Source organism: Panthera pardus, unplaced genomic scaffold, assembly GCF_024362965.1.
Source record: "Panthera pardus isolate Hobbes unplaced genomic scaffold, ASM2436296v1 HiC_scaffold_4, whole genome shotgun sequence".
NCBI lineage: Eukaryota > Metazoa > Chordata > Mammalia > Carnivora > Felidae > Panthera > Panthera pardus.
The window spans coordinates 11,742,817-11,766,748 of record NW_026526969.1 but is presented as its reverse complement, the minus strand read 5'-3'; the positions used below and the strand labels follow the sequence as shown (position 1 = coordinate 11,766,748).

Sequence of the window (23,932 nt, the reverse complement as noted above, 5' to 3'; positions counted from 1 at the left end):
TACACAAAATAGAATATTATTTATCCTTAAAAAGGAAGGATATTCTGACACATGCTATAATATAGATGAACCTTTAAGACATTATGTTAAGTGAAATAAGCCAGCCACAAAAAGACCGATACTGTATGACATCATTTACATGAGCTAAATATATAGGAATATCAGACATAGATATAAATATATCAGATATCAGAATAGTCAATATCATAGAGAATAGTGGTTGCCAGAGACAAGAGGAAGGGAGGAATACAGTTACTGTTCAATGGGCACAGAATTTCAGTTTTATAAGATTAAAAGAGTTACGGGGATGGATGGTGGAGATGGCTGCACAACATTATGAATGTATTTATTTAATACCACTTAAAAATAATTAGAATGGTAAATTTTATATGCCACAATAAAAAAATTGGGGAAAATTGCATTGAAGAGTGAACCCCCATCAAATGTACATGGCTGGAGAAAGATACACTATGCTAATACTAATCAAAAGAAAGCAGGTGGGCCTGTATTATTTTCAGGCTCAGCAGACTTTAATAAAAGTTCTCAAGGATAAAGAGAGGCTTTCATCATGATAAAAGGGTCAATTCTCCAAGAAAAGATAATAATCCTCAATATGTATGTGCCTAACAACAAAATGTCAAATATGTTAAAACTGACAGAACTCCAAGGAGAAAGAGGTGAATCCACTGTTACATAGCTGGAGACTTCAACATTATTCTACCAGAAATGGACAGATCCAGCAGGCAAAAAGCCAGTAAGAGTTGAACTCAACAACACCATCGGTCAAGTGGATCTAACATCTATAGACTACTCCATCCAACAGAAGCAGAATACATTCTTCTCCAGTTCACCTGGAACATTCACCAAGACGGACCACATTCTGGGCCATAAAACACACCTTAATTAATTAAGAGGAAATAGAAGTCATACACTTTCTGCCCTCAGACCACAGTGGAATTAAACTACACAGCAATAACAGAAAGATAACTGAAAAACTCCAAAATACATGAAGATCAAACAACACACTTGTAAATAACACACGGGTGAAAGAAGAAATCTCAAAAGAAATTTAAAATAGTTTGTACTAAATGAAAAATAAAACACAATTTATCAAATATTTGTGCAATGCAGCCAGAGCAATACAGCAAAATGTATAGCATTTAGTGCATATGTTAGAAAAGAAGAAAGATCTAAAATCAATCACCTAAGATTCCACCTTAGGAAACCGGAAAAAGAGCCACAAACCAAAAGTGAATAGAAGAAAAAGAAATAATAAAAATTAGAGTAGAAATCAAATGGAAATTTCAAAAGAAATTGAAAAATTGAAATCAATAGGAAAAAAAAAGTCAATGAAACCCAAAGCTGACTCTTTGAAAAGATCCAAGAAAAAAAAAAAAAAATCAATAAACCTCTATCTAGGCTTTCTATGAAAAAAAGAGAGGACACAAAGTACTAAGATGTGAAATCAAAGAGAGGATATAGTGATATCCTAGGGATATTAAAAGATCCTAGGGATGTTAAAATAATAAGAGGAATACAATGAATAACTCTGTCCACAAATTTGATAACTGCATGAAGTTATTCAAAGACACAGTCTGGCAAACACACAAGAACAAATACACCAATCTAAATAAGTCTATATCTGTAAAAGAAATTGAGTCAGTAATTAATAATCTCCCAAAACAGAAAGCACCAAGCTTAGATGCGTTTACTGGTGAATTCTACCAAACACTTAAGGAAGAAATTATACTACTTCTCTACAATCTCCTTTACAAGATAGAAACAGAGAGGGTGCCTGGGTGGCTCAGTCAGTTAAGTGTCTGACTCTTGATTGCGGCTCAGGTCGTGGTCTCAGGTTGTTAAGATTGAGCCCGGCGTCAGGCTCCATGCTAGTTGGGGAAGTCTGCTTAAGATTCTCTCTCTCCCTCTCCCTCTACACCTCCCTGGTTCATCATGCATGTGCACTCTTTCTCTCTCTCTCTAAAAAAGAAAAAAGAAACAGAGTGGAATAGTTCCTATTTCATTCTATGTGGCCATCACTACCCTAATATTAAAATAAGACAGACATTCCAAGAAAACTACACACCAATATCTCTCATCAATGTAGAAGCAAAATCCTCAATAAAATATTAGCAAAACAAGTCCAACAATGTATAAAAAGAGTTATATATCACAACCAAGTAGTATTTTTCCCAGATACACAAGGCTGGTTAAATATTTAAAATCAATTAAGGTAAACCCATTTCATCAACAGGCTAAAGAAGAAAAATCACATGACCACATCCATAGATGCAGACAAAGCATTTGAAAAACGATAAAAACTCTCAATAAACTAGGAATACAGAGAAAGGTCCTCAACTTGATAAAGAATACCTACCAAAACCTACAGCTAACATCATACTTAATGGTGAGGAACTAGAAGCTTGAGAACTGATTGGGAAGGAAGAAATAAGGTGTCTCTGTTCACAGATGACATGTTCATCTATGTAGAAAATCCAAAAGAATTAACAAAAAAAGTCCTGAAGCTATTAAGTGATTATAGCAAGTTTGCAGAATACAAGGTTAATATACAGCAGTCAACTGTTCTCCCTTATAACGGCAATGAATAAGTGGAATTTGAAATTAAAAACATAATTTCATGTACATTTTCACCGAGAAAAAAATGATACTTGGGGGGCACCTGGGTGGCTCAGTCGGTTAAGGGTCCGACTTTGGCTCAGGTCATGATCTCACAGTTCGTGGGTTTGAGCCCCACGTCAGGCTCTGTGCTGACAGCTCAGAGCCTGGAGCCTGCTTCCAATTCTGTGTCTCCCTCTCTCTCTCTCTCTCTGCCCCTCCCCTGCTCATGTTCTGTCTCTCTCAAAAAGAAAAGAAACTTAAAAAAATTTTTTTTAAATGGTACTTGGGTATAAACCTAACAAAATATATACAAAATGTATATGAGAAAAATCATAAATCTCTGATGAAACAAATACAAAACTAAATAAGTGGAGAGTTAGCCCATGTTTGTGGACAGGAGGACTCAATGTTGTCAAGATAACAGTTCTTCCCAACTTGATCTATAGCTTCAATCAATCCTAATCAAAATCCCAGCAAGTTATTTTGTGGATATCAACAGATTCTAAAGTTTATACATAAAGGCAAAAACCTACAGTGGCCAATATAATATTGAAAGCAATATTGGAAGCAAGTTGGAAGACCAACACTACCTCACCCCAAGTCTTATATAAAGCTGTAGTAATCAAGGCACCTGCTACTGGTAAAAGAATCAATGGAACAAAACAGAGATCCCAGAAATAGACCTCCATAAATACAGTCAGCTGATCTTTGACAAAGGAGCAAAGACAGTCTTTTCAACAAATAGCACTGCAATAATTGGAAATCCACGTGCCAAAAAATTAATCTACATTCAGATCTTACATCCTTCCCAAAAATTAACCCAGAATGGGTCACAGACCTAAATGTAAAATACAAAGCCATACGACTCCTAGAAGACAAAACAGAAGAAAATCTAGACTTTGGGTTTGGAGATGACTTTTTATATACAACTTCAAAGGCATAATCCACAAAAGAAAGAACTGATGAACCAGACTTCATTAAAATTAAAACTTCCACTCTGTGAAAGACATTGTCAAGAGAGTAAGAAGACAAGCCACAGACTAAAAGAAAATATTTGCAATAAAAATATCTGATAAGGGACTGTTACCCAAAATATACGAAGAACTCTTAAAACTTAACAATAAGCGGGGCACCTGGCTGGCTCACTCAGAAGAGCATGTGACTCTTAATCTTAGGGTCATGAGTTCAAGCCCCACGTCAGGTATAGAGATTATTAAAATAAAATAAATAAACCTAAAAAATAAAAACTCCACACTAAGAAAACAAACAACCGGAGACCTTCAGGGACACCTCACCAAAGACATACAGATAGCAAATAAGCATATAAAAAGGTGCTCCTGGGGCACCTGGGTGGCTCAGTCGGTTGAGCGTCTGACTTCGGCTCAGGTCATGATCTCACAGTCTGTGGGTTCAAGCCCCACGTCAGGCTCTGTGCTAACAGCTCAGAGCCTGGAGCCTGTTTCCAGTCCTGTGTCTCCCTCTCTCTCTGCCCCTCCCCCAGTCTCACTTTGTCTCACTTTGTCTCACTCTGTCTCTCAAAAATAAATAAATATAAAAAAAAATTTTTTTAAAGTGCTCCATATATCATTAGAGAAATGAAAATTAAAATACCACCACACACCTATTAGTATGACCCAGATCCAGAACATTGATAACACCACATGCTGGTCAGGATGGAAAACAACAGGAATTTTCATTCAGTTCTGGTGGGAACGCAAAATGGTACAGCTAGCGTGGACAAGTTTGATGGGTTTCTTAGGAAACTAAACATACTCTTACCATATGATCCAGCAATCACATTCCTTGGTATTCACTCAATGAAGTTAAAAGTTGTGTCCACACAAAAACCTGCACGTGGACATTTATTCCGGCTTTGTTCACTATTGCCAATACTTGGAAGCAACCCAAATGTCTTTCAGTAGGTGATGGATAACTACACTGTGGCCCATCCAGACAGCAGAAATATTATTCAGAGCTGAAATGAAATGAGCTATCAAGCTATGAAAAGACAGACAGGAATCTTTTTTTTTTTTAATGTTTATTTATTTATTTTCGAGAGAGAAAGACAAGGTGTGAGCAGGGGAGAGGCAGAGAAGAGGGAGACACAGAATCCAAAGCAGGCTCTAGGCTCTGAGCTGTCCGCACAGAGCCCTACGTGGGGCTCGAACCCACAGACCGTGAGATCATGATCTGAGCTGAAGTCAGACGCTTAACTGACTGAGCCACCCAGGTGCCCCTTCAGGAATCTTAAATGCATACCACTAAGTGAAAAAAAGCCTGTCTGAAAAGGCTACATACTGTACAATCCCAACTATATGACATTCTGGAAAAGGCAAAACTATGAGGACAATGAAAATATCAGTGGTTGCCAGGGGGAGGGAGAAGGGAGGGATGAATAGCACAGAGGACTTCTAAGCACAGTGAAAATGCAGTTGGCCTCTGAACATAGGTTTAAACTGCATGGGTCCACTTATATTCAGATTTTTTTTTCTTTAAATTTTTATTTACTTTGAGAGAGAGAACATGAGCTGGGGAGAGACAGAGAGAGGTAGAGAGAGAGAGAATCCCAAGCAGGCTTCATGCTGTCAGTGCAGAGCCCAATACAGGGCTCAACCTCTTGAAGCGGGAGATCATGACCTCAGCCAAAATCAACAGTCAGATGAAAAACTGATGTTTTTCAATAAATTCAGTACTACAAATATGTTTTCTCTTCCTTATGAGTTTTTAATGAGTTTCTTTTTCTCTAGCTTATTTATATTGTAAGAATATAGCATATAATACATGTAACATAAAAATATGTGTTAATCAACTGTTTATGTTACTAGTAAAGCTTCCAGTCTATTAAGAGTTGAGTTTGTGGGGGGAGAGAGTTAAAAGCTATGTGTAAATCTCTGACTGAACGAGGTATTGGTGCACCTAATCCCCAAGTCGCTCAAGGGTCAACTGTACGCTGTATGATATTGTAATTGGGGATACATGTTACACATTTGTCAAAAACCCACAGTGTGAACACCAAGAGTGAACCCTAAGGTAATCTATGGACTTTGGATGATTATGATGTATTAATGTAGGTTCATCAATTACAACAAATGCACCTCTCTGGGAGGGGAGGATATTGATAATGGGGAAGGCTGGGGTGGGGGGTAGGAGTACATGAAAAATCTCTGTACCTTCCACTCAATTTTGGTGGAAACCTAACGCTGCTCTAACAAAAACCAAATCCTTAAAGCAACAACAACAAAACTCCACCTTGTATGATCCGAGACAGCATTCAGGGAAGGGAAAGGACACCCTAGTTCTCCCGGATGGCCCTGCTGGGTTCCCAGGTAGGATGGTTACCAAGTAAGAGCAGAGTATGGGGGGGCGCCTGGGTGGCTTGGTCGGTTAAGCGTCCGACTTCGGCTCAGGTCATGATCTCACGGTCCGTGAGTTCGAGCCCCGTGTCGGGCTCTGTGCTGACAGCTCAGAGCCTGGAGTCTGTTTCAGATTCTGTGTCTCCCTCTCTCTCTGCCCCTCCCCTGTTCATACTCTGTCTCTCTCTGTCTCAAAAATAAACAAACGTTAAAAAAAAAAAAAAAATTTAAAAAGAGCAGAGTATGGGGCACCTGGGTGGCTCAGTCGGTTAAGTGTTCGACTTCAGCTCAGGTCATGATCTGGCACGGTTCATGAGTTCGAGCCCCATGGCCAGCTCTGTGCTGACAGCTCAGAACCTGGAGCCTGCTTCGGATTCTGTGTCTCCCTCTCTCTCTGCAACTCCCTCCCCCACTCATGCTGTGTCTCTCTCTCAAAAATAAACATTAAAAAAAATTTTTTTAAAAGGAAGTTCTGATATAGGCTATAGCATGCACGAACCCTGAAAACATTTTAAGTGAAAGAAGCCAGACACAAAAGAATAAAGACTGTGTGATTGCACTTAAATAAAATATCTAGAATAGGGAAATTCATAGAAACAGAAAGCAGTTTTGGGTACCACTAGCTGGGGGGTGGGGGGATATCGGGGGTTACTGCTTAAGGATTACAGAGATCTGTCTGGGGAGATGAAAAAGTTTTGAAAATCATGGTGATGGCTGCACAACACTGTGAGTGTAATTAATGCCACTGAACTGTATGCTTATGGTTAAATGGTTAAAATGGAGAATTTTGTTATATACACTTTACCAAAATAAAAGACACGTGAACGGATAGTGCACAAGCATTTGCCAAAGACTGTGAGTCTGAACAATCTGCTGTCCAACTGTGCAACTTAACAAGTTAAAAAAGAACCAGTCGTCCGTTTCTTTCATTCCTCCAGAGAGCCTTCGGGTTTTGTCCCCAGATCAGAGCGGACGTTCGGACAGCTCTCCAGACTCCGACACCACTGTAGTCCCTGATAAGACCTCAGTTCTGACCTCCACTTCCAATGAGAAATGATTACAGGCAACCAGGGGCTCAAGGCAAGGTTCTTCACTACCTGAAGAACTTCAAAGACATTTTTTCCAGACTCCAGAGTCACTAAGTCTCTCTGTCCCAGGAAAAAACTGGCTGGTCTCTCTTTGTGGTCACTGAAAATCCTGCGTAGATCAGGAAGCTCAAAGATAAACGTGTGGGTCACCTTTGATGACTGTAGGGTCGGTCCCGTGACCTGCAGCCAACTGCTCGCTGCCTGCTAGACAGATGCCACCCACTCATTCTTCATTGGCCCTGAAGTACTTTTCCTCTATTTCCACTCTTCTACAATAATGTGTGAACACATTTACAAAAACCACAAAACCTGCGGGAAAAAGAAATCAAGGATAAAGAAAAGAACTCACCTGGGATTTGTTCATTTTCCGTTGTACTCCCAAGAGCATCGAAACCTGGGAAGGCGTACCTGTAAGAGAAGGACAGAGGAACAGGAGAATGAGAGCCGGCTGGCCCCGCAGCATCTGGATTCTTGTACAAACTTCTGCACACAGGCTGGGTAACCTCTGATGGTGGAGAAGAGAAGGAAGGTGACATCCGTCCCTCTGTGACTCCTGCAATGTTTCCTACTGCTTTACGCTGCCCCCCCAACACAGAAACGTTAAAAACAGAACTATTATTAAGCAAATTCTGGCACGTCAAAAAAATGAAATACAAGGTCTTCATTAAACCGGACGTTGCAGGGGAGAACAAATCCTAAAGGATGTTTTGTGTATCTGATTTACTAGATAACGTTCACCCCCTGGGTAGGAGAATCCTCAAAGCTTTAGAAAAAGGGACAGGTGCCTTGAATGCAGGTCTTCTAAAAACGTGTTTCTTATAATTGGACTGATGCTTCTCAAAAGGATCTTTTAGGAGTAAACTTGCTTTGATGGGACTGTGAGGACAGCACCAAGCTTGGAGTCAGGGACTCTGGCTTCTATTCCCTCTTGTTAATCTTAAATAAGCCGTTTCCTCTGTCAGGATCTTTCCCCCACTTCTGCCAGATGAGACAAAAATAGAAAGAAAGGAAAAATCCTGGCAAACCTTCCCTGAACTACTACTCTTGAGCCTGTAAGATCGGGACACGAGAGCGCACCTCCACAGGCCCGACGCGGTGAAAGCTGCCCAGCTTCTGGAAAGAATCGGTGGAGAACGAAGGGAGGCAAGAGAGCGTTTGGGGTGCGGTTGAAAAAAGCTGCCCGCCTGTAGAACTCCTAGCGTCCCGCCAACCAGGCGACACTTCTCCCACGGTCTGTCCCTCGCCACCACCTGGCCCCAGCTGCCGGCAAAGTGACTCACAGCATCTGAATGCGGTGAAATCCCTGGAGCCCTGCCCCCCCTTCGCTTCTTTTCCGCGTTTCTTCCGTCTTTCTCTTCTGAGGCTCCGACGGGCTCTGATGCGTTCTTCCCGGCGGGATTCCTGCGCCTGCGGCCCGGTCCTTCCTGCCTCCGTGAAGCTGCTTTGTTCCAGGAGAGCCTAGGGGACAGACACCCGCTGGCTGGCACCTTCACCAGGGGCCCCGGACCCGCCTCCCCGAGAACACACAGCGCCTGTCAGGGAGCGCAAAGCAGGGGGCTGAGGACAAAGGCAGGAGGGCCGTCGCGAAGCGCCCTCAGTACCCGGACAGCGCAGATTTGGGGAGCACCCCCGGCTCCCGGCGGGCAGGACCCCCGCGGCTCCCCGGGGACCCATATTCCACGGACCCAGGGAGACACGAAAGGAGCCCCGGGATGCACACCGCCGCGGGGCGCGCGCGCGTGTGCGCGTGTGTGTGTGTGACCACAACACATGTGGGTCCGACGGGTGCACGGCGGGCAGCGTGCGACACCCGGTCCCCGTCCTACCTCCGAGAAGCGGTCGAGCCGCCTCGGCGCCTACGAGGACGGAGACCCCGCGGCGAGCGCGGCTTCCCCCCAAAACGCCGCACTTCCTGCGCGTTCGCTCGGGGCCCTCCAGAGGCGCCCCCATTCGGTGTCGACTCGGCCCCCGCCGGGGTGGCGGGGGAGGAGGGGCGGCCTGAGCGGGCCCCGAGCGAACCCGAAGCCTCCCTCCCCACGCCCCACGCCGCAGCCTCAGGCCGTCCGCGCGGACCACGGTCCGGACCTCCCGGACCTCCCGGACCAACGGCCCGCCTTCGCGCCGCCGCACCCGAGTAGGGCCCGGGACCGCCGGCACGCTCCGCTGAGGAGAAACGCGCGCCTGCGCACTAAGCACGACGCCGACCCGGCCACGCGCACCGCCCACCCCGCGGGACACTCCGCCCATGTGTGGGGGCGTGGCCTGCGCGGGCCCGCCCTTTTCCCCGCCCCCAACACCTGGACTCCCTCCCACCCCGCTCCTACATCACCCTGACTCCCGCTCTGCCCCTCCCCCACGTCACCCAACTCCCACCCCATCCTTCCCTTCCCCCACATCGCCCCACTCCCATTCCGCCCCCATGTCACCCCCAGTTCCCCATGTTTCCCCCCCAACCCCAGCTCCGCGACTTCTCCTGCCAGGAGGTGAGGGGCCTCAAAGCCGCCAAACAAGGGAGAGATTCGGGAATACAGATGAAAATCTTAACGAAATTAGTCCTTGCAATCAATTGCCCAGCCAAGCAATTGGATAATAATGAAATAACCTCCAATGATGTATATATACGAATCTTGTTCAATTTAGTTGCACTAGAAAAATAATGGAAGCAATATAAATTTAGACAATTTAAGTGTCTAATCAATGAATATGTAAAATACATTGGGGAAGGTGGTAGCCATTCAAAACTATAATGTAAGGTAAATAACTCACGTGTAACAATGTTCGTGATCCATTTTGGAATCAAAATATACTTGAAGATACAGGGCGCCTGGGTGGCTCAGTGGGTTGAGTGTTCAACTTTTGATTTCAGCTCAGGTCAGGATCCCAGAGTCGTGGGATCTGCGCTGAGTGTGAAGCCTGCTTGAGATTCTCTCTCTCTCCCTCTGCCCCTCTGCCCCTCTCCCCTGTGCACGTACATTCTCTCTCTGATAGATACATGGATAGATAGATAGACAGATAGATAGATTCCAAGATAGAAGATAGGGTCCTTTTTTTATGTGCCTATGTGCTGTAAAGAATATAAACAAATATGTGGGTTTTTTTTTTTAATGTTTATTTACTTTTGAGACAGAGCAAGATAGTGCAGGGGAGGGGCAGATAGAGCGAGGACAGAAGATCTGAAGCAGGCTCTGTGCTGACAGCAGAGAGCCCGATGTAGGGCTTGAACTCACAAACCAGGAGACCATCACCTGGGCCAAAGTCAGCTGCTTAACCAACTGAGCCACCCAGGTGCCCCTGTGTTTTTTTAAATAAACAAAGACGAACCCACAAACAGTACAGAACAGTGTAGACATTCTGGACATTGTTCATTCACAGGAGTCTAAGAATGGAATTAACATCTGAATATTAATTTAAGGGACACTGCCCTGAAATGCTGGCAAAGCATGTCAGCTTTACCATTCTACAATTCCTGTAAACGTTCAATTTACAATTTAACAAATCTGTATTATTTTAAAATTTGGGCTTACTATGAGATTCTTAGTACTTGATTACCATTACCTCAAATCTGCACGATTAAAAGACCTATAGGAATATGACAGTACTCTACTATGTGTCCTCTATATTTGTATATAAAGTCATAGAGAAGGTCAGGATGTCTGCACAATTAATTGATAACAGTGATGTCTCTGGAGGAGTGGACCTAAGATCCACTTAGTATATATGACTTCAGATTTCTCTACATTTTTCTCCCCCCACAAGGAAAAGAAAATGACTTATCTGTGGGATTGTAAGGCACGAGGCAGCACTGCACAGTAGTCCTGCCCAAAAAGGGGGTCAGCTCACATTTGCAAAGATGACGTCAAGCAGGGACAGCCTGGTCCTAGCTGTGGATAACTTTGATCGAGATCCTTCAAATGCCCAGACTTCAGTGCTTCCACCCATAAAGAGCAATGGGATGGGTCATGCAGTGAGTTTCCAGCTATGAGATTTCACAAGCCAATGATTTGACCATTCCAGCTGTGCATAAATCCCCAAACTCTTGGAAATCTGGGATCTGCAATTTCCTAACACAATGAGATAAAAGAAAGACACCACCTTGCTGTTTAGGAATAGAGTTGGCTTGGGGCGCCTGGGTGGCGCAGTCGGTTAAGGGTCCGACTTCGGCCAGGTCACGATCTCGCGGTCCGCGAGTTCGAGCCCCGCGTCGGGCTCTGGGCTGATGGCTCAGAGCCTGGAGCCTGCTTCCGATTCTGTGTCTCCCTCTCTCTCTGCCCCTCCCCCGTTCATGCTCTGTCTCTCTCTGTCCCAAAAATAAATAAACGTTGAAAAAAAAAATTTAAAAAAAAAAAAAAAAAAAGGAATAGAGTTGGCTATATGACGTCGTGTCGGTGGGACTATGACTGCAGATAAAAACATGGTTGTGTGTATGTGCACGAATGTGTTCTAAGAGTGTGTCTGAGAAGCAGTTATGCAGAGGGATGGAGCTAGGTCTACAAAATCTCAGTGCCTGGGCCCAAACCGCGATTCTCCAGCCTACCAGACCTTGAGACCTTAGGGTGGCTCTCTGTGCCTCACTTTCCTCACCTGTAAAATGGGGATGATCATTCTTACCAGAGGCTTGTAAGGACCAAGGGAGTTGATTCAGCAGTGGCTGGCAGAGCTCTCACCCAGTAAGCCGGTGATCAGGGTACATGCACAGGGCGCTGTTCTAGGCATTGGTAGCTTTTAGGTGTTTCTAAGGAATCCATCTGAATGTATACTGTCATCTTGTGTGAGTGTAGTTACATGCACCGTGGTGGTGGGGGGGCACCCCAGTTTCTTTGAAATAAGGAAGGTTATAGACAAACCAAAGAGTAAGAAAACAATAACTTTATTATGTTCTGTGTGTGTTCCTCCCAAATTCACATGTTGAAAACCCAATCCCAATGATGGCATTTGGAGGTGGGGCCTTTGAGAGGTAATTAGGTTGTGAGGGCGGAGCCCTCATGAATGGGATTGGTGCCCTTATAAGAAGAGATCAGAGGGGCGCCTGGGTGGCTCAGTCGGTTGAGTGGCCGACTTCGGCTCAGGTCATGATCTCACAGTCCGTGAGTTCAAGCCCCGCGTCAGGCTCTGTGCTGACAGCTCAGAGCCTGGAGCCTGTTTCAGATTCTGTGTCTCCCTCTCTCTGACCCTCCCCTGTTCATGCTCTGTCTCTCTCTGTCTCAAAAATAAATAAAAGTTAAAAAAAAATTTAAAAGAAGAGTTCAGAGAGCTAGTTGTGACAATAGCAGAAGTCAGTTTGCAACCCAAAAGAGGGCTCTCACCAGAATCCAAACGAGCTGGCACATGTCAGGCTTCCAGCCTCCAGAACTGTGGGAAATAAACGTTTGATGTTTAAGCCATCCAGTCTACGGTAATTTGTTACAACAGCCTGAACTAACGCAGACCCCGTGATACTTCGCACTCTCTCCATCCAGGTTCTGCAGGAACCTGTCAGGCTATGTGTTCCAGATGGCACAGGTTCAAGAAGGCAGAGCCTCCTGACCGGTCTGCCTGGTGTCTGCTGTTCCCCGCTTCCCACACACATCACAGGTCTTATGAAGAACAGAAATGGATACCTGTCATGTGCCGCTATGCAGAATCTAGGGCCCGTCATTTGTCACCGAATCAAAGTCTAAGACATTGTACCAAGCTCTCCCCACCTATAATTCAACAGCAACCCTACCACGTAGCTATGCAGCCCTCTACATGTGGAAAAACTGAAATTTTTCGAGGTTAAGTCACCTGTAGAGGTCATAAAATCAGTACATGTTGGAGTTGAGATCTGAACCATAACCATTTTCTCAGACTTAGCTCTTAACCATAAGGCCAGATTAACACCACTCGCAAAAGTATTTGTTCCCCCGTGCTGCCACCAAACCTTATGGGAGAGCCATCCAAGAGGCCATGAGGAAAGGCAGCCATCCAGAATGGACACACCAACTGAGTCAGGCAAGGAAACAGCCCATCAGTGGTGACGTCTTCTTTCTTTCCTCCTCTTCCACCTAAGCCATGAGAACAGAAACTGTTAGAGACAGTTGCATTTGCATCCCTCGCCCTCTCTCATCTTCAAGGAGGAGAGGAAAATGCGGGCACTCCAGGAGGAAATCCACTGGGATCACTCCCAGGGACCCCTCTCTCCCTCCATCCTGATAAAGCTGCTTCTCCACATTCATGGAATAAGCTGGGTCTCGGCCCAAAGGTTCGGTAATTGTGAGGGGCCCTTCCCAGGGGAGTCCTGAGGACCCTATAAAGGGCAGAAATTCAGAACCAGAAGAAAAGCATCCACCCCACCCCACACACCCCCAGGGGCTGCATCGTGAGCACAAAGAGGAAGGAAACAGGAGGGCAGCCGGGTGAAGGCGGGAAGAATGTCACTGACCTAGCCCATCCCAAGGGAGCATCATGAGACGCGGAAAGCGAGTTTCAGCCAATCGCGAGAGAGTAGGGAGCGTGGAAAGCCAGCCTTAGCCAATCCTGAGGGAGCAGCCCCCTGCGCCAGCCAATTCCCGAAGCACCGGGGGGCGTAGCGGGTGAAAGCTTCAACCAATTAGAGAACGTCATTCATCCCACCAAAGTCCCTATGAGAAAACCGTATTAGTCCGCGGGAAGTTTTCTTTGGGGTTGCAGAAATTTGGTTTACGGAGCTCGGCTTAGGAAATGTAAGTTCTCAATTATTAATGTGAAACAGTAATATCGTCTCCACCAGAAGGACGCTTGGTTCTTTCTCACACACACACCTGGGAACTCTCCCAGGATTCTCCAAAAGATCTAAACCATCACAAAATAAGAATTTTAGAGAATTTAGAAAATTATGCAAGCATCAGTAGTCAACACCTGAAATTAGAATTGGTTTGGCTATCAAGTGGATTTTTTGACTACTTGCATTTTTTAAGGTAAACATTTCTTTTATTAGATTTTTTTTTTTTTAATATCCAGGAAAACTAAGTAACAAAATTTACTTTTAATTGCAAGGCATTTGATTCCTGTACTGTTTTCCTACCCCACGAAGGAGGTAACATTTCCCGCTTATAGGAAATAAATAGCTTTCTTGGAACTCTCTTCTGAGCCAGTGTGTTTGTTACAACCGCAAGAAACGATGCTTCGTGAGAACTTACCGTAAAGGGTCAGCAGCTGTTTTAAGGGTTTCCACTCATCTAATTCTCAGGACAAAAGCCAGGAGGTAGCCCTTGTGTTGAGATAACAGAGGCACAGTTTTATTGGGGTAATAAGCGACGTAGAGTGAATTGAACATGTATGAAGTTTACAATTGGATAAGTTTTGGTGTGTGAATATACCCATAACTCCATCACCACAATCAAGATAATTAACATATTGTGCCCCCCAAAGTTTTCGCATGCTCCTTTATAATCCCTGTCTCTCACTTCTCCCTGCCACCCCCCACCCCGCCCCGCAACTTCCAGGCAATCACTGATATGCTTTCTGTCACTGTAGACGAGTTTGCATGTTCTAGAATTTTAGACTTTTATATAAAGCGAATTTTGTTCCTTTTTGAATGGCTTCTTTAGGCCAACATAACTATTTTGAGAACCATCACTGTTGTTGACTGCATCAATACTCTATTCCTTTTTATTGCCAAGGGGTCCATTGCATGAACAAACCATTATTTGTTTACCCATTCAACTATTACTGGACATTTGGGTAGGTTCATTCCTCTTAGGTAAATACCTAGGAGTTGAATAGCTGAGTCTAGGGTAGATATATATGTAACATTTTAAGAAACTTCCAAACTGGTTGACCATTTTCCATTCCCACCATTAGTAAATGGGAGTTTAAGCAGTTTCCTATGCTTGCCAACACTTGGTATGGTTTAGATATTTACAGTCATTTAAAATAGGTGTGTATTGTGTAATAGTATCCTATCATGGCTTTAATTTGTATTTTCTTAAGATTGATGGTGCTGAGTTTCTTTTCTTGAGCTCAATTCCCACTCATATATCTACTTTAGTGATGTGTCCAAATATTTTGCCCATTCAGAAACACAAACAAAAAAAACAACAACGGGGTTCTTTGTTTTCTTACTATTGAACTTTCAGAGTTTTTAATGTATTTCTCGATACAACCCCTTTATCAGGTATGTGATTTGTATTATTTTCTTTCAGTCTTTTCCTTGTCTTTACAATGTCTTTTGAAATTCTTGATTTTAATAAAGTCTATTTATAGGGGTTTCTTTTCTTTTATGGTTCTTGTTGTATCTCAAAAAATTCTTTGCCTGACGAAACATTTATAAAATTTCCCCTGTGTTTTCTCAAAAGCTTCATGGTTTTACATTTGGGTCTGTTATCTCCTTTGAGCTAATTCTGGTATGTTGAGAGAGGTGTGGATCAAAATACAGTTTTAGTCCAGTAGTCAAATAGGAATTTGGAAGAAGAAAATAGAGAGACTGATAGAAAGGCAATATTAGAAATTGCTAAGAATTTCCAGACTTAGGAAATATGTTCATACACGAATTCACAAAATAGGTTCTGAGCAGGATAAACTTAAAAGTTCCCACTTTCCCATTAAGTTGCTTTTTTTTTTTTTTTTTGTAGGAGTTCATCAAGTATTTTAGATGATAGTCCCTTGTCAATTTTAGACATTTCAAATATTTTCCTCCTCTGATATCTATTTATATTTATCTCTGGAGTCCTGCATAGTGCAAAATTTATAAATTTTGAAGTGATCAAATTCATCAATTATTTGCCTCATGGCTATGATATTGGAGCTTTGTTGAGTCCTTTCCTACCCTGAGGTCCCAAAGATTTCACCTAAATTTCCTTCTGCTAATATTGTGGTTTTACCTTTGTCTTTAGGTCTTCAATGCATCAGGTATCCACCTCTTTATCTGATGTGATCCAGTATTATCCAGTATTATCACCCAGCTTCTCTAACCTCATCTACCAAACAATTTGTGCTTTCTTGTCATTGGTAGGGTAAGTGAACCTCTCTTTACTCTTCTTCTTCCACAGAAATTTATCAAGGCCCTCAAAAAGCCCAACTGAAATTTTTATGGAAATTGCATTATTTATGGATTAATTTGGAGGAGAAAATCTTTGTAGTATTAAGTCGTCCCCTCCAAAAGCATGATACAACCATTTATTTAGATTGCTGGTAGAGAAACACCGTTGATATTTGGAGGTTGATCTTATATGAACTTTTCTGTAAGTTCTAGTCTGTGAGCAATGGATTCTGATGTTTTTCTAGGTATATGGTCATGTTATCTGAGAATTAGAACATTTTTAATTTATCCCATTGTAATTCTTACACCCCCTCTTTCCTTGCATGGAAACTCCAGTATTATCCTAAATGGTAGAAGGATAGTAAGCACATATGTTTCTAATTTTAAAAGAAATCTATCTAATGTTTTTTCCATTAAATATAATGTTTGTATAGATTTTTGCTATATAACCCTTACAAGGTTAAGACAGCCCCCTTCTGATTCTAGTTGAACTTTATCTAATGTTCTTTCTGTCTCAATTGCAATATATAAATTTGATGAATACTGTACACAGTTTAATTATATATGACTATAATACATAATACTCATAGGGCTATATTATGTATAGTGATATATACAATTTAAACACAGTTATGTATGCACAGAATTTGATGACTAATAGATACAGCTTTAAAACATTCAAAAATATTGTTTTTGAGACGTAAATATGCAGCATAACTCTAACGCATGGGAGCAGTGAACATCAAATTAATGACAGTCACTTCCACGGGGGGAAGAAAGAGAATGAAAGTAGACAGGAATACATAGATGAGCTCTACTGCACCTGTAACATTTATTTCTAACAAAATGAAAATTCTCGAAGCGATAAAGAAAAACACCAAGTCTGGATATGGATGAAAGATTCATGATTGTTCATTTTATAGTATATTCTCTGCGCGGGTTCTTTGAAAATTTTTAGTTAAGACAAGGGCATTCTGTTTTACCCTTCGGGTTGCCAAAGATCAAGAGGTTTGATTAACACATACTGTTGACGATTGTGTTGGGAAAAAGGGGCCCGTGTTGTTGACCAGAGGTCCGATGTTATAAGGACTTCTGCAAAACTCAAAACCAATGTACCCTTTGACAGAGAAATTCCATTCTAGGAATTTATCATACTAATCATACTAGCAGGCGTGTGCAAAGGGCATATATGCCTTCCTGCATTGGTTGTAGTAGCAAAAAAGAGGGAGCATCTAAAATGTCCATTCAAAGGGAGCTGAGTGAATAAATGTAACATTCATACAATGCAACTATGTGGCATTAAAATGAAGAGGTAGATCTCCTTGTACTGATTAGAAAGTGACTTCAGGATACAAGGTTAAGAGGGTAAAAGCATCCTGTTTGTTATTCCAGCATTTGTTTAAAAAGAAGGTAGGGATATATATGCATTTGAATATGTATATAGTTTCTCTGGGACACAAGAGATTAGTAACAGCAGGTGCCTTTCACGGAGGGAACAGCAAGTGGGTGTGACTCCTAGTAGGTGTGAGAAAAAGAATCAACCTTTCCCCCTCCCCCCCTCTAATCTAAAGCCTTGTGATATGTTTGAATTTGTATAATATGTATTAAGTTTTCAAACAGATAAAAGCATTTGTATCAACGGTATTTTAGTATCCTCCTCACCCTTTTGTTTTGCCTTTTCTCAGCAGCTGTTTCCAAAAAGGCAGTCTGTAATTGCTTCTTTGGGGCTGAGGAGGTACCAGGCTTTGGAAGATAAGGGGGGCAGAGGGGCTCCCCAACTGAATAGCGAATCGTCACTAGCTAGGGACCACTCCAGACCTGGTGTCTTTATGTCTAGATGTCGCCTTTCCCCCCTTCGCTTCCCCCCAGGCACGTTTATTGCACGAATTCTTTTTACAGGCACTGTGCTAGTCAGAGGAAGAGAACAAAATAAGCTGTCCCCACCTTGTTGGATGGTACTGGCCCACGGAGGAGACCGTCGTTAAACCAGGAACACAAGTAATCCTGTAATTTGTGCTAAGAACCTTGAAAGTGAGAACTGGGCGTTGCCTTAAGAGGGTGGAACAGGGAAATCTACATTAGGTAAGGGGAGCAGAAGACCTGTCTGACAAGCAGATGGTTATGCTGGAGCTTTGCCATTTTAGGACTCTTTCTGGTACAAGTGCAGAAATCCAATCCAAGAGAGCTTAAGCCAAAAACGGAAAACTGCTGTGTATAAGTAACTGAAGAGCCTTGGATGGGGCTCAGGGGAGAGAGCATCAGGAGTGACTGTGGAGACACAAAAATGTTTGGGAACTAGACAGAGGTGCTGGTTGTACAATACTGAAATGTACTAAGTGCCACTGATCTGTACACTTCAAAATGGTTACTTTTATGTGACATACATTTCACCTCAATTTAAAAAAAAAAAAAAAAGTGCCTGTGATTCTACGGCGAGGATCCCAGATCATTAGGAACGGCCTCTGTGGGTGAAGTAGTTAGTAACATCCAGCGGGAGAAGGACAGATGTGTTCTGACCCCGTTCACCAAGGTTCCTTAATGCTCCGATGGCACTCTAAGTCAGATACGGGAATGATGCACCCGCAGTCTCCTGACATGACCCGCAAAAACCGTCCAGAACCATCTAGTTACCACCTTCTGTGTATGGAAGTCACGGTGTTTGCTGATCTTTGGTGGGTAGCTTCATCTGTGATCTGTGCCTGGCTGACACATTACAACCTTGGGACCAGGCGGTGACAACCCACAAATCTTGATGTGTGCAAGTAGCTTCCTGTGGGGTTCCCTGTTGATGGCAGGGGTTAAGGATATGGTGAGTGGGCATGGGTACCCGTTCTCATTTCCTTCTAAGTGTGCCTGCTGGGGCTGGAACGCTGACTACTGCATTTCCCAGGCTTCCTTGCTTCTAGGGTTCTGGAATCAAATTAGGCCCTCCAGTTAGATGCACTTGGGTAAGATTCAGCAGACGGAGGAGAAGAGGGCACATCTTCCTGATGCTTTGCATATTGTGCCAGCAAAAGTACTGTGTGTCTCTTTTGTTTGGTTTTGTTTTTTGTTTTTTGGGTTTTGTTGTGGGCCGTCCAATGCCCAGCACCAGATCCATAAATGAGCATAACACTTGGAAATAGAGGCACCTGGGTGGCTCAGTCGGTTAAGCTTCCAACTCTTGATTTCGGCTCGGGTCGTGATCTCAGTTTGTGGGATCCAGCCCCATGTTGGGCTCTGTGGTGACAGCTCAGAGTCTGCTTGGCATCCTCTCTCTCCTCTCTCTGCTCCTCCCCAGCTTATGCTCTCTCTGTCTCTCAAAATAAATAAACATTAAAAAAAAAGTGGAAATAAAGCAAATTCACATTTTTGTCACCTGTCCTTCATGTTGCCATCTCCACCTGGAAAGAACCTAAAGGGGACAGGACACGAGGATCAGCATCTTGGCACAGTGATTCAGGAAGGCATGGCTGCTGCTAGGTTGTCACCTAAGTGGGTGACACCTGGCCCAGACCTTCTAAGAATGGGCTGACCATTTGGAAAGGAAGTCCTTGAATGAACACCATGGTCGGGCCTGTGTGCACTGGCTATTGTAAAGGGCTAGGTTTGGGATGGGAGCTAGGGACAGATGGCAAGATGAGATGGAGATAAAGCCCAGAGTGCCGTGAGCCAGGATCCAAGAAAAGAGCTTCCCCAGGATTTGCACAAGAGAGACCAGACAACGGAGAATGAAGAAAAGCCTGGAAAGGCAGGATGCCTGCCAAGACGGGAGCCCATCCCTGTGTTCTCATTTGCATCCACCCTGGTAGTGAGTAGAAAAGAGCCACAGCTCACCTGGTCAAGGGGAGGGATCCTGGCCAAAGACGTCCTGGTGTATCAGTTACTGCAGGGGCACAGCGGATGTTACCCATCGTTTTTGGACTCTCCGGGGAGGAATCCTTTGTGTGGGTCTCAGTAGGAGGTAGTGCCTATGTCCCACTATAGATGCCAAAGGGGCCAGGGATTCTCAACCTCCTGGCAGCTGGAAAACGCCCCTGACCCAATCTCAGCCAATCACATGCTTCCTCCCACCTGGAACTTTGAATCTTCAGGGAATAATGCGAATACAGAGGGTCTATTGAGAAATTACTCTGGCAGCTGCAGCTGCTGGTCATCCCAACTGGAAAGTTCCTGGGGCAGAACCTTGGCTATGTCTCCACTGCTGAGCCCACCTTGATCTTGCTCTTGGAGACCCCAGGTACTTGCTGCTTTTCTGCTCAGCCATTCTCAGCATGTAGCTGCCACCCTCAAAGTCACTTCATTGTCTCAAGATGACAGCTGAGCTCTACCCATCACATCGGCATTTCAGGTACAAGAAAAGGAGAATCAAAGGGCAAAAAGGTACGCCTTCCAGCTGAGTCAGGCCCTTTTATTTTTTTTAATTTATTTTTGGGACAGAGAGAGACAGAGCATGAACGGGGGAGGGGCAGAGAGAGAGGGAGACACAGAATCGGAAGCAGGCTCCAGGCTCTGAGCCATCAGCCCAGAGCCTGACGCGGGGCTCGAACTCACGGACCGCGAGATCGTGACCTGGCTGAAGTCAGACGCTTAACCGACTGCGCCACCCAGGCGCCCCTGAGTCAGGCCCTTTTAAAGAACTTTCCTGGAAGCCCCACGTAATTATCTTTTCCTTACCTTTTAACTGGCCACTTCTGTATACAAAGGAGGCTGGGAGGTGTCACTGGGGCACGTTGGCTCGCCCAGCAGTGTAGAGGTTCTTTTAGAGCAAAGGAAGGAAAGAATGGATACAGAGTGGACAACAAGGGAGGATGAAGGGAATAAAGTTAAGGGGAAGTAATAAAAGTGATATCGATCTGGGTGAGACAGCACAGCACATTCGCATTCACCACACTCCTTGTTTTGGTCACATAACGACGAAAGATAAAATTTGTCAACAGGTAATGAGAAAGACAGAGCCAGGCTCAGAAAGCAGGGCAGACATCTCTTTGAACCAAAAAATGAGCAGAAACAGTGTGCGTGGTGAGAGAATAGGCCTCATGGACTCATGGGTTTGGGAGTGAGCAGGAGGCATTGGAGGCTCAGCTCTGGGGGAAAGCCCTTATGAGAAAGGGACCCCAGGCAGGTTCACTGGGTGAAACAGAGCTGGGAACCAGGGCTGCCCACCTGCTGCTGGGGACTGTGGGTTACAGGGAGCTGAGGGCCTAGGGAGGTGGGCGAAGAGGACTGAGAGCCAGCTTCCTGACCGGGAGTCCAGCCCAGCTGCGTGTGCCTCCTTTCCTGGGTCTGCGGCATGCCTGGTATCATCATGGAGCGGTAGCTCAGGGCACTGTTAGCACATTTCTTGGTTACCATGGAGGTAACCAACAAATGGTAGACTCCTGGACAAGGAGAGAGAGAGAGAGAGACTGGAACTCAAACACCGGTCAAAGAAACCAACAAATAAAAGCCCTCCTCCTCAAGATGAGACTGCCTGCAAAGTAAGTTACCAAAATATGAAGAAATCTAATGCCAAGAAAAAGTAGACAAATTTACCAATCAAATTTGGCATGACACAAATTAAGCTTATGGAACAATATGACAAGAACCTAAATACTTATGTCCGGGGTAGTCGGGTATAAATAAAGACATAACTTCAAAACTGAGAAACAAATTACAAAGCAAAAATTGCACGGAGCCTCACAGTGGCCTCTGCGGCTGCCAGTTATGGGAAGATGTAGCATCAGCATTCAGCGTGTGTCTCCAGGTGGAAACAAGACCCTGGTTCCTCCCCGCCGCAAATCTTGCCTGAAGAGTTTACTTCATGGCCTGTGATGCTCCATGCTGGCTTTTCCAGCCGAGGACCCTTCTTCCCTTCTGGCCTGATTTTCATCCACAGCTGTGCTCTTGCATGTGCAACTTCTCGGGCATATTTCCGACTCCGCTGGTCTCCCCCATTTCACAGAGACCTACTTCCTGAAGCCGTCCATCCTCATGCTCAAATTGGACCGATGCATAGCTGTTGTTCCTGACAGCTCCTTCTCCTGGACTGGCTCCACTATTTCCTGCATCCCAAACCTTCCTCTTTCTTGGTTGACTCTTTCATTCTGTGACACGCCTCCTAAGAGCGGTCAGAAGATGGTCGGTTTTCTGAATTCTTGCATATCTAAAAATATCATTTGTCCTCATCACTAGAATACCATGGCTGGATATAGAATTCTAAGCTGGAAATTTTTTTTTCCTTAGAGGAAAAAAATCAGCCTAGTAGCATTGAGCACCCCAGCACCAAATTGTGGTCCCTAAATATCATTTCGCAGTAAAGGAATCCTGGCTCCTTGGAGAAGTGGTTGATTACAGGGTTGGGACAGGAAAATTTGAAGGCAAACCTGAGATATCTTGTCATACCAGAAAATAGGGAGGCTGTGAACTTGGGGTGAGTGGGGATAGTTTATAGCCACAGGCCCAGAAATACCTTAGCAAAGGCCATGAGTTGTTTCTTTTAATAACCTATTCACATGCTTAAAAGAAATAGAAAGATGCAAGCCACTCACCTCTGTAAAATTTAGAAAAAGATGAAAATGATTGTGGATGCCCCGTGTTGGCGAGGCCACGGACCAGCAGCACTTTCTCACTGCACCGGGAGAAGAATATACCATGGGACTGCTTAGCCTTTCTTGGTGGCAATTTAGCTATATCCAGAATTTTAAACATACATGCCTTTTGACCTAGCAACATCACCTCTAGTCCTTTTTCTCATTTAAACAGACAATTAAACATCTACAGAACTGCACAGAAATATGTACGGAACCTACATTGCAGCATTGTTTGTAATCAGGAGAAGCTGGAAACAACCAAATACCCATTGTTGGAGATACAGGTACATAAACTATGGTACACCCACTAAGTGAAATGTTATGATGGAGCAGTTAAAATGAGTGAGGTAGGTCTGTCCAGTAGGAAAGAGATGTCCTGGTACATTGTTAAATGAAAAGAGAAAGTTGCAAGGGGCACATAAAGCAATCCCCAGCTGTGAAACATCTCTGTGTACGTGGAAGAAATGTGCCCCCACGCCCTCCTGCATCAACTGTGGTGCCTGATGGCTGGATGCAGTGTGACGCTTTAGGAGATGAGAAGTATGCACATAACACTTTTCTACTGTTGGAGTTTTGACAACTAGCATGTGCTTTATCATCAGGAAAAAAATTAAATAATGAACAAGGATCATAAAGCTTTATTTAATAAATATAACCAAAAATCTCAAAATACTTTATTCCATATGTAGCCAATTAGAGAAAGAAAAAAGTTAGAAGGAAGTGTCTGAAGAGATCAAGTGTAAGGGTCAGGAGACAGGGAGGAGGTTGGGGAAATACAAGCAGTAGACAAAACAGGAAAATGACAAAGGTGGGTGGAGGCCAGAGGGATGCTCAGAGCCTCAAAACTCTGAGTACCTCCTTTCATGGGTCACATCTCACGGGGGCTTCCACTCCTTGGCAATGATCGAAGCTGATAAACTGATACTTGGGAAATTGATTAGGGACTCCAGAAATTCAGAAGTCCTCTCAACACCAGAAGGGCTTTTTTTTTTCTAGGACCATCGGGATTGCCCCCCCCCCATCCCCCAAATAAAAAAGAATTTGGCTGGACGTCTGTAAGCCCTATCAGGGAATAATTTACCTTCTCTGAATAGAAAGATCCTCAAGGCTATCAATTTTTAACTAGGTCTTAACATCCATTTGCCTCTCAAAGCCTGTCTTTTTTTTTTTTTTTTTTTTTTTTTAACTGAAATATTGGGCTCGGTTCTGATGCTTTGAAATCACATTTGAAAGAGAATTTACTTCATAGTTTGTATTTTCCAAATGCTTGGGGAAAGGGTGGGAGGTCAGATCTGGTTGGGGGGACATCATGTGGTGAGCAGATAGTCAGTAAATCAGCTCAAA

The 23,932-nt window shown here is 43.9% G+C and overlaps 1 protein-coding gene and 1 long non-coding RNA gene across 5 annotated transcripts in view; both read right to left on the bottom strand.

Moving 5' to 3' along the window:
- Nucleotides 1-9,253, bottom strand: part of LOC109251177 (zinc finger protein 81-like) — a 32,621-nt gene extending 23,368 nt beyond the window's left edge. The window contains exons 1-3 of one of the 4 annotated variants that reach the window (XM_053893982.1): nucleotides 9,191-9,253; nucleotides 8,341-8,518; nucleotides 7,410-7,468 (exon numbers count right to left, since the gene is read on the bottom strand). In XM_053893982.1, coding sequence (XP_053749957.1) covers nucleotides 7,410-7,448 — 39 coding nt within the window. In that variant the 5' untranslated portion in view covers nucleotides 7,449-7,468; nucleotides 8,341-8,518; nucleotides 9,191-9,253. Of the gene's footprint in view, nucleotides 1-7,409; nucleotides 7,469-8,340; nucleotides 8,519-8,886; nucleotides 9,109-9,167 lie in introns of those variants that run through there. The other 3 variants (XM_053893983.1, XM_053893981.1, XM_053893984.1) reach the window with 3 other exon arrangements.
- Nucleotides 9,254-11,800: 2,547 nt separating this feature from the next.
- LOC109251079 (uncharacterized) lies at nucleotides 11,801-13,454 on the bottom strand. Its single transcript, XR_002073334.2, has 3 exons — nucleotides 13,382-13,454; nucleotides 12,960-13,083; nucleotides 11,801-12,409 (listed from the first exon to the last, which is right to left on the bottom strand). It is a non-coding gene; the product is annotated as an uncharacterized LOC109251079 (long non-coding RNA).
- Between the last annotated feature and the right edge of the window lie 10,478 nt (nucleotides 13,455-23,932).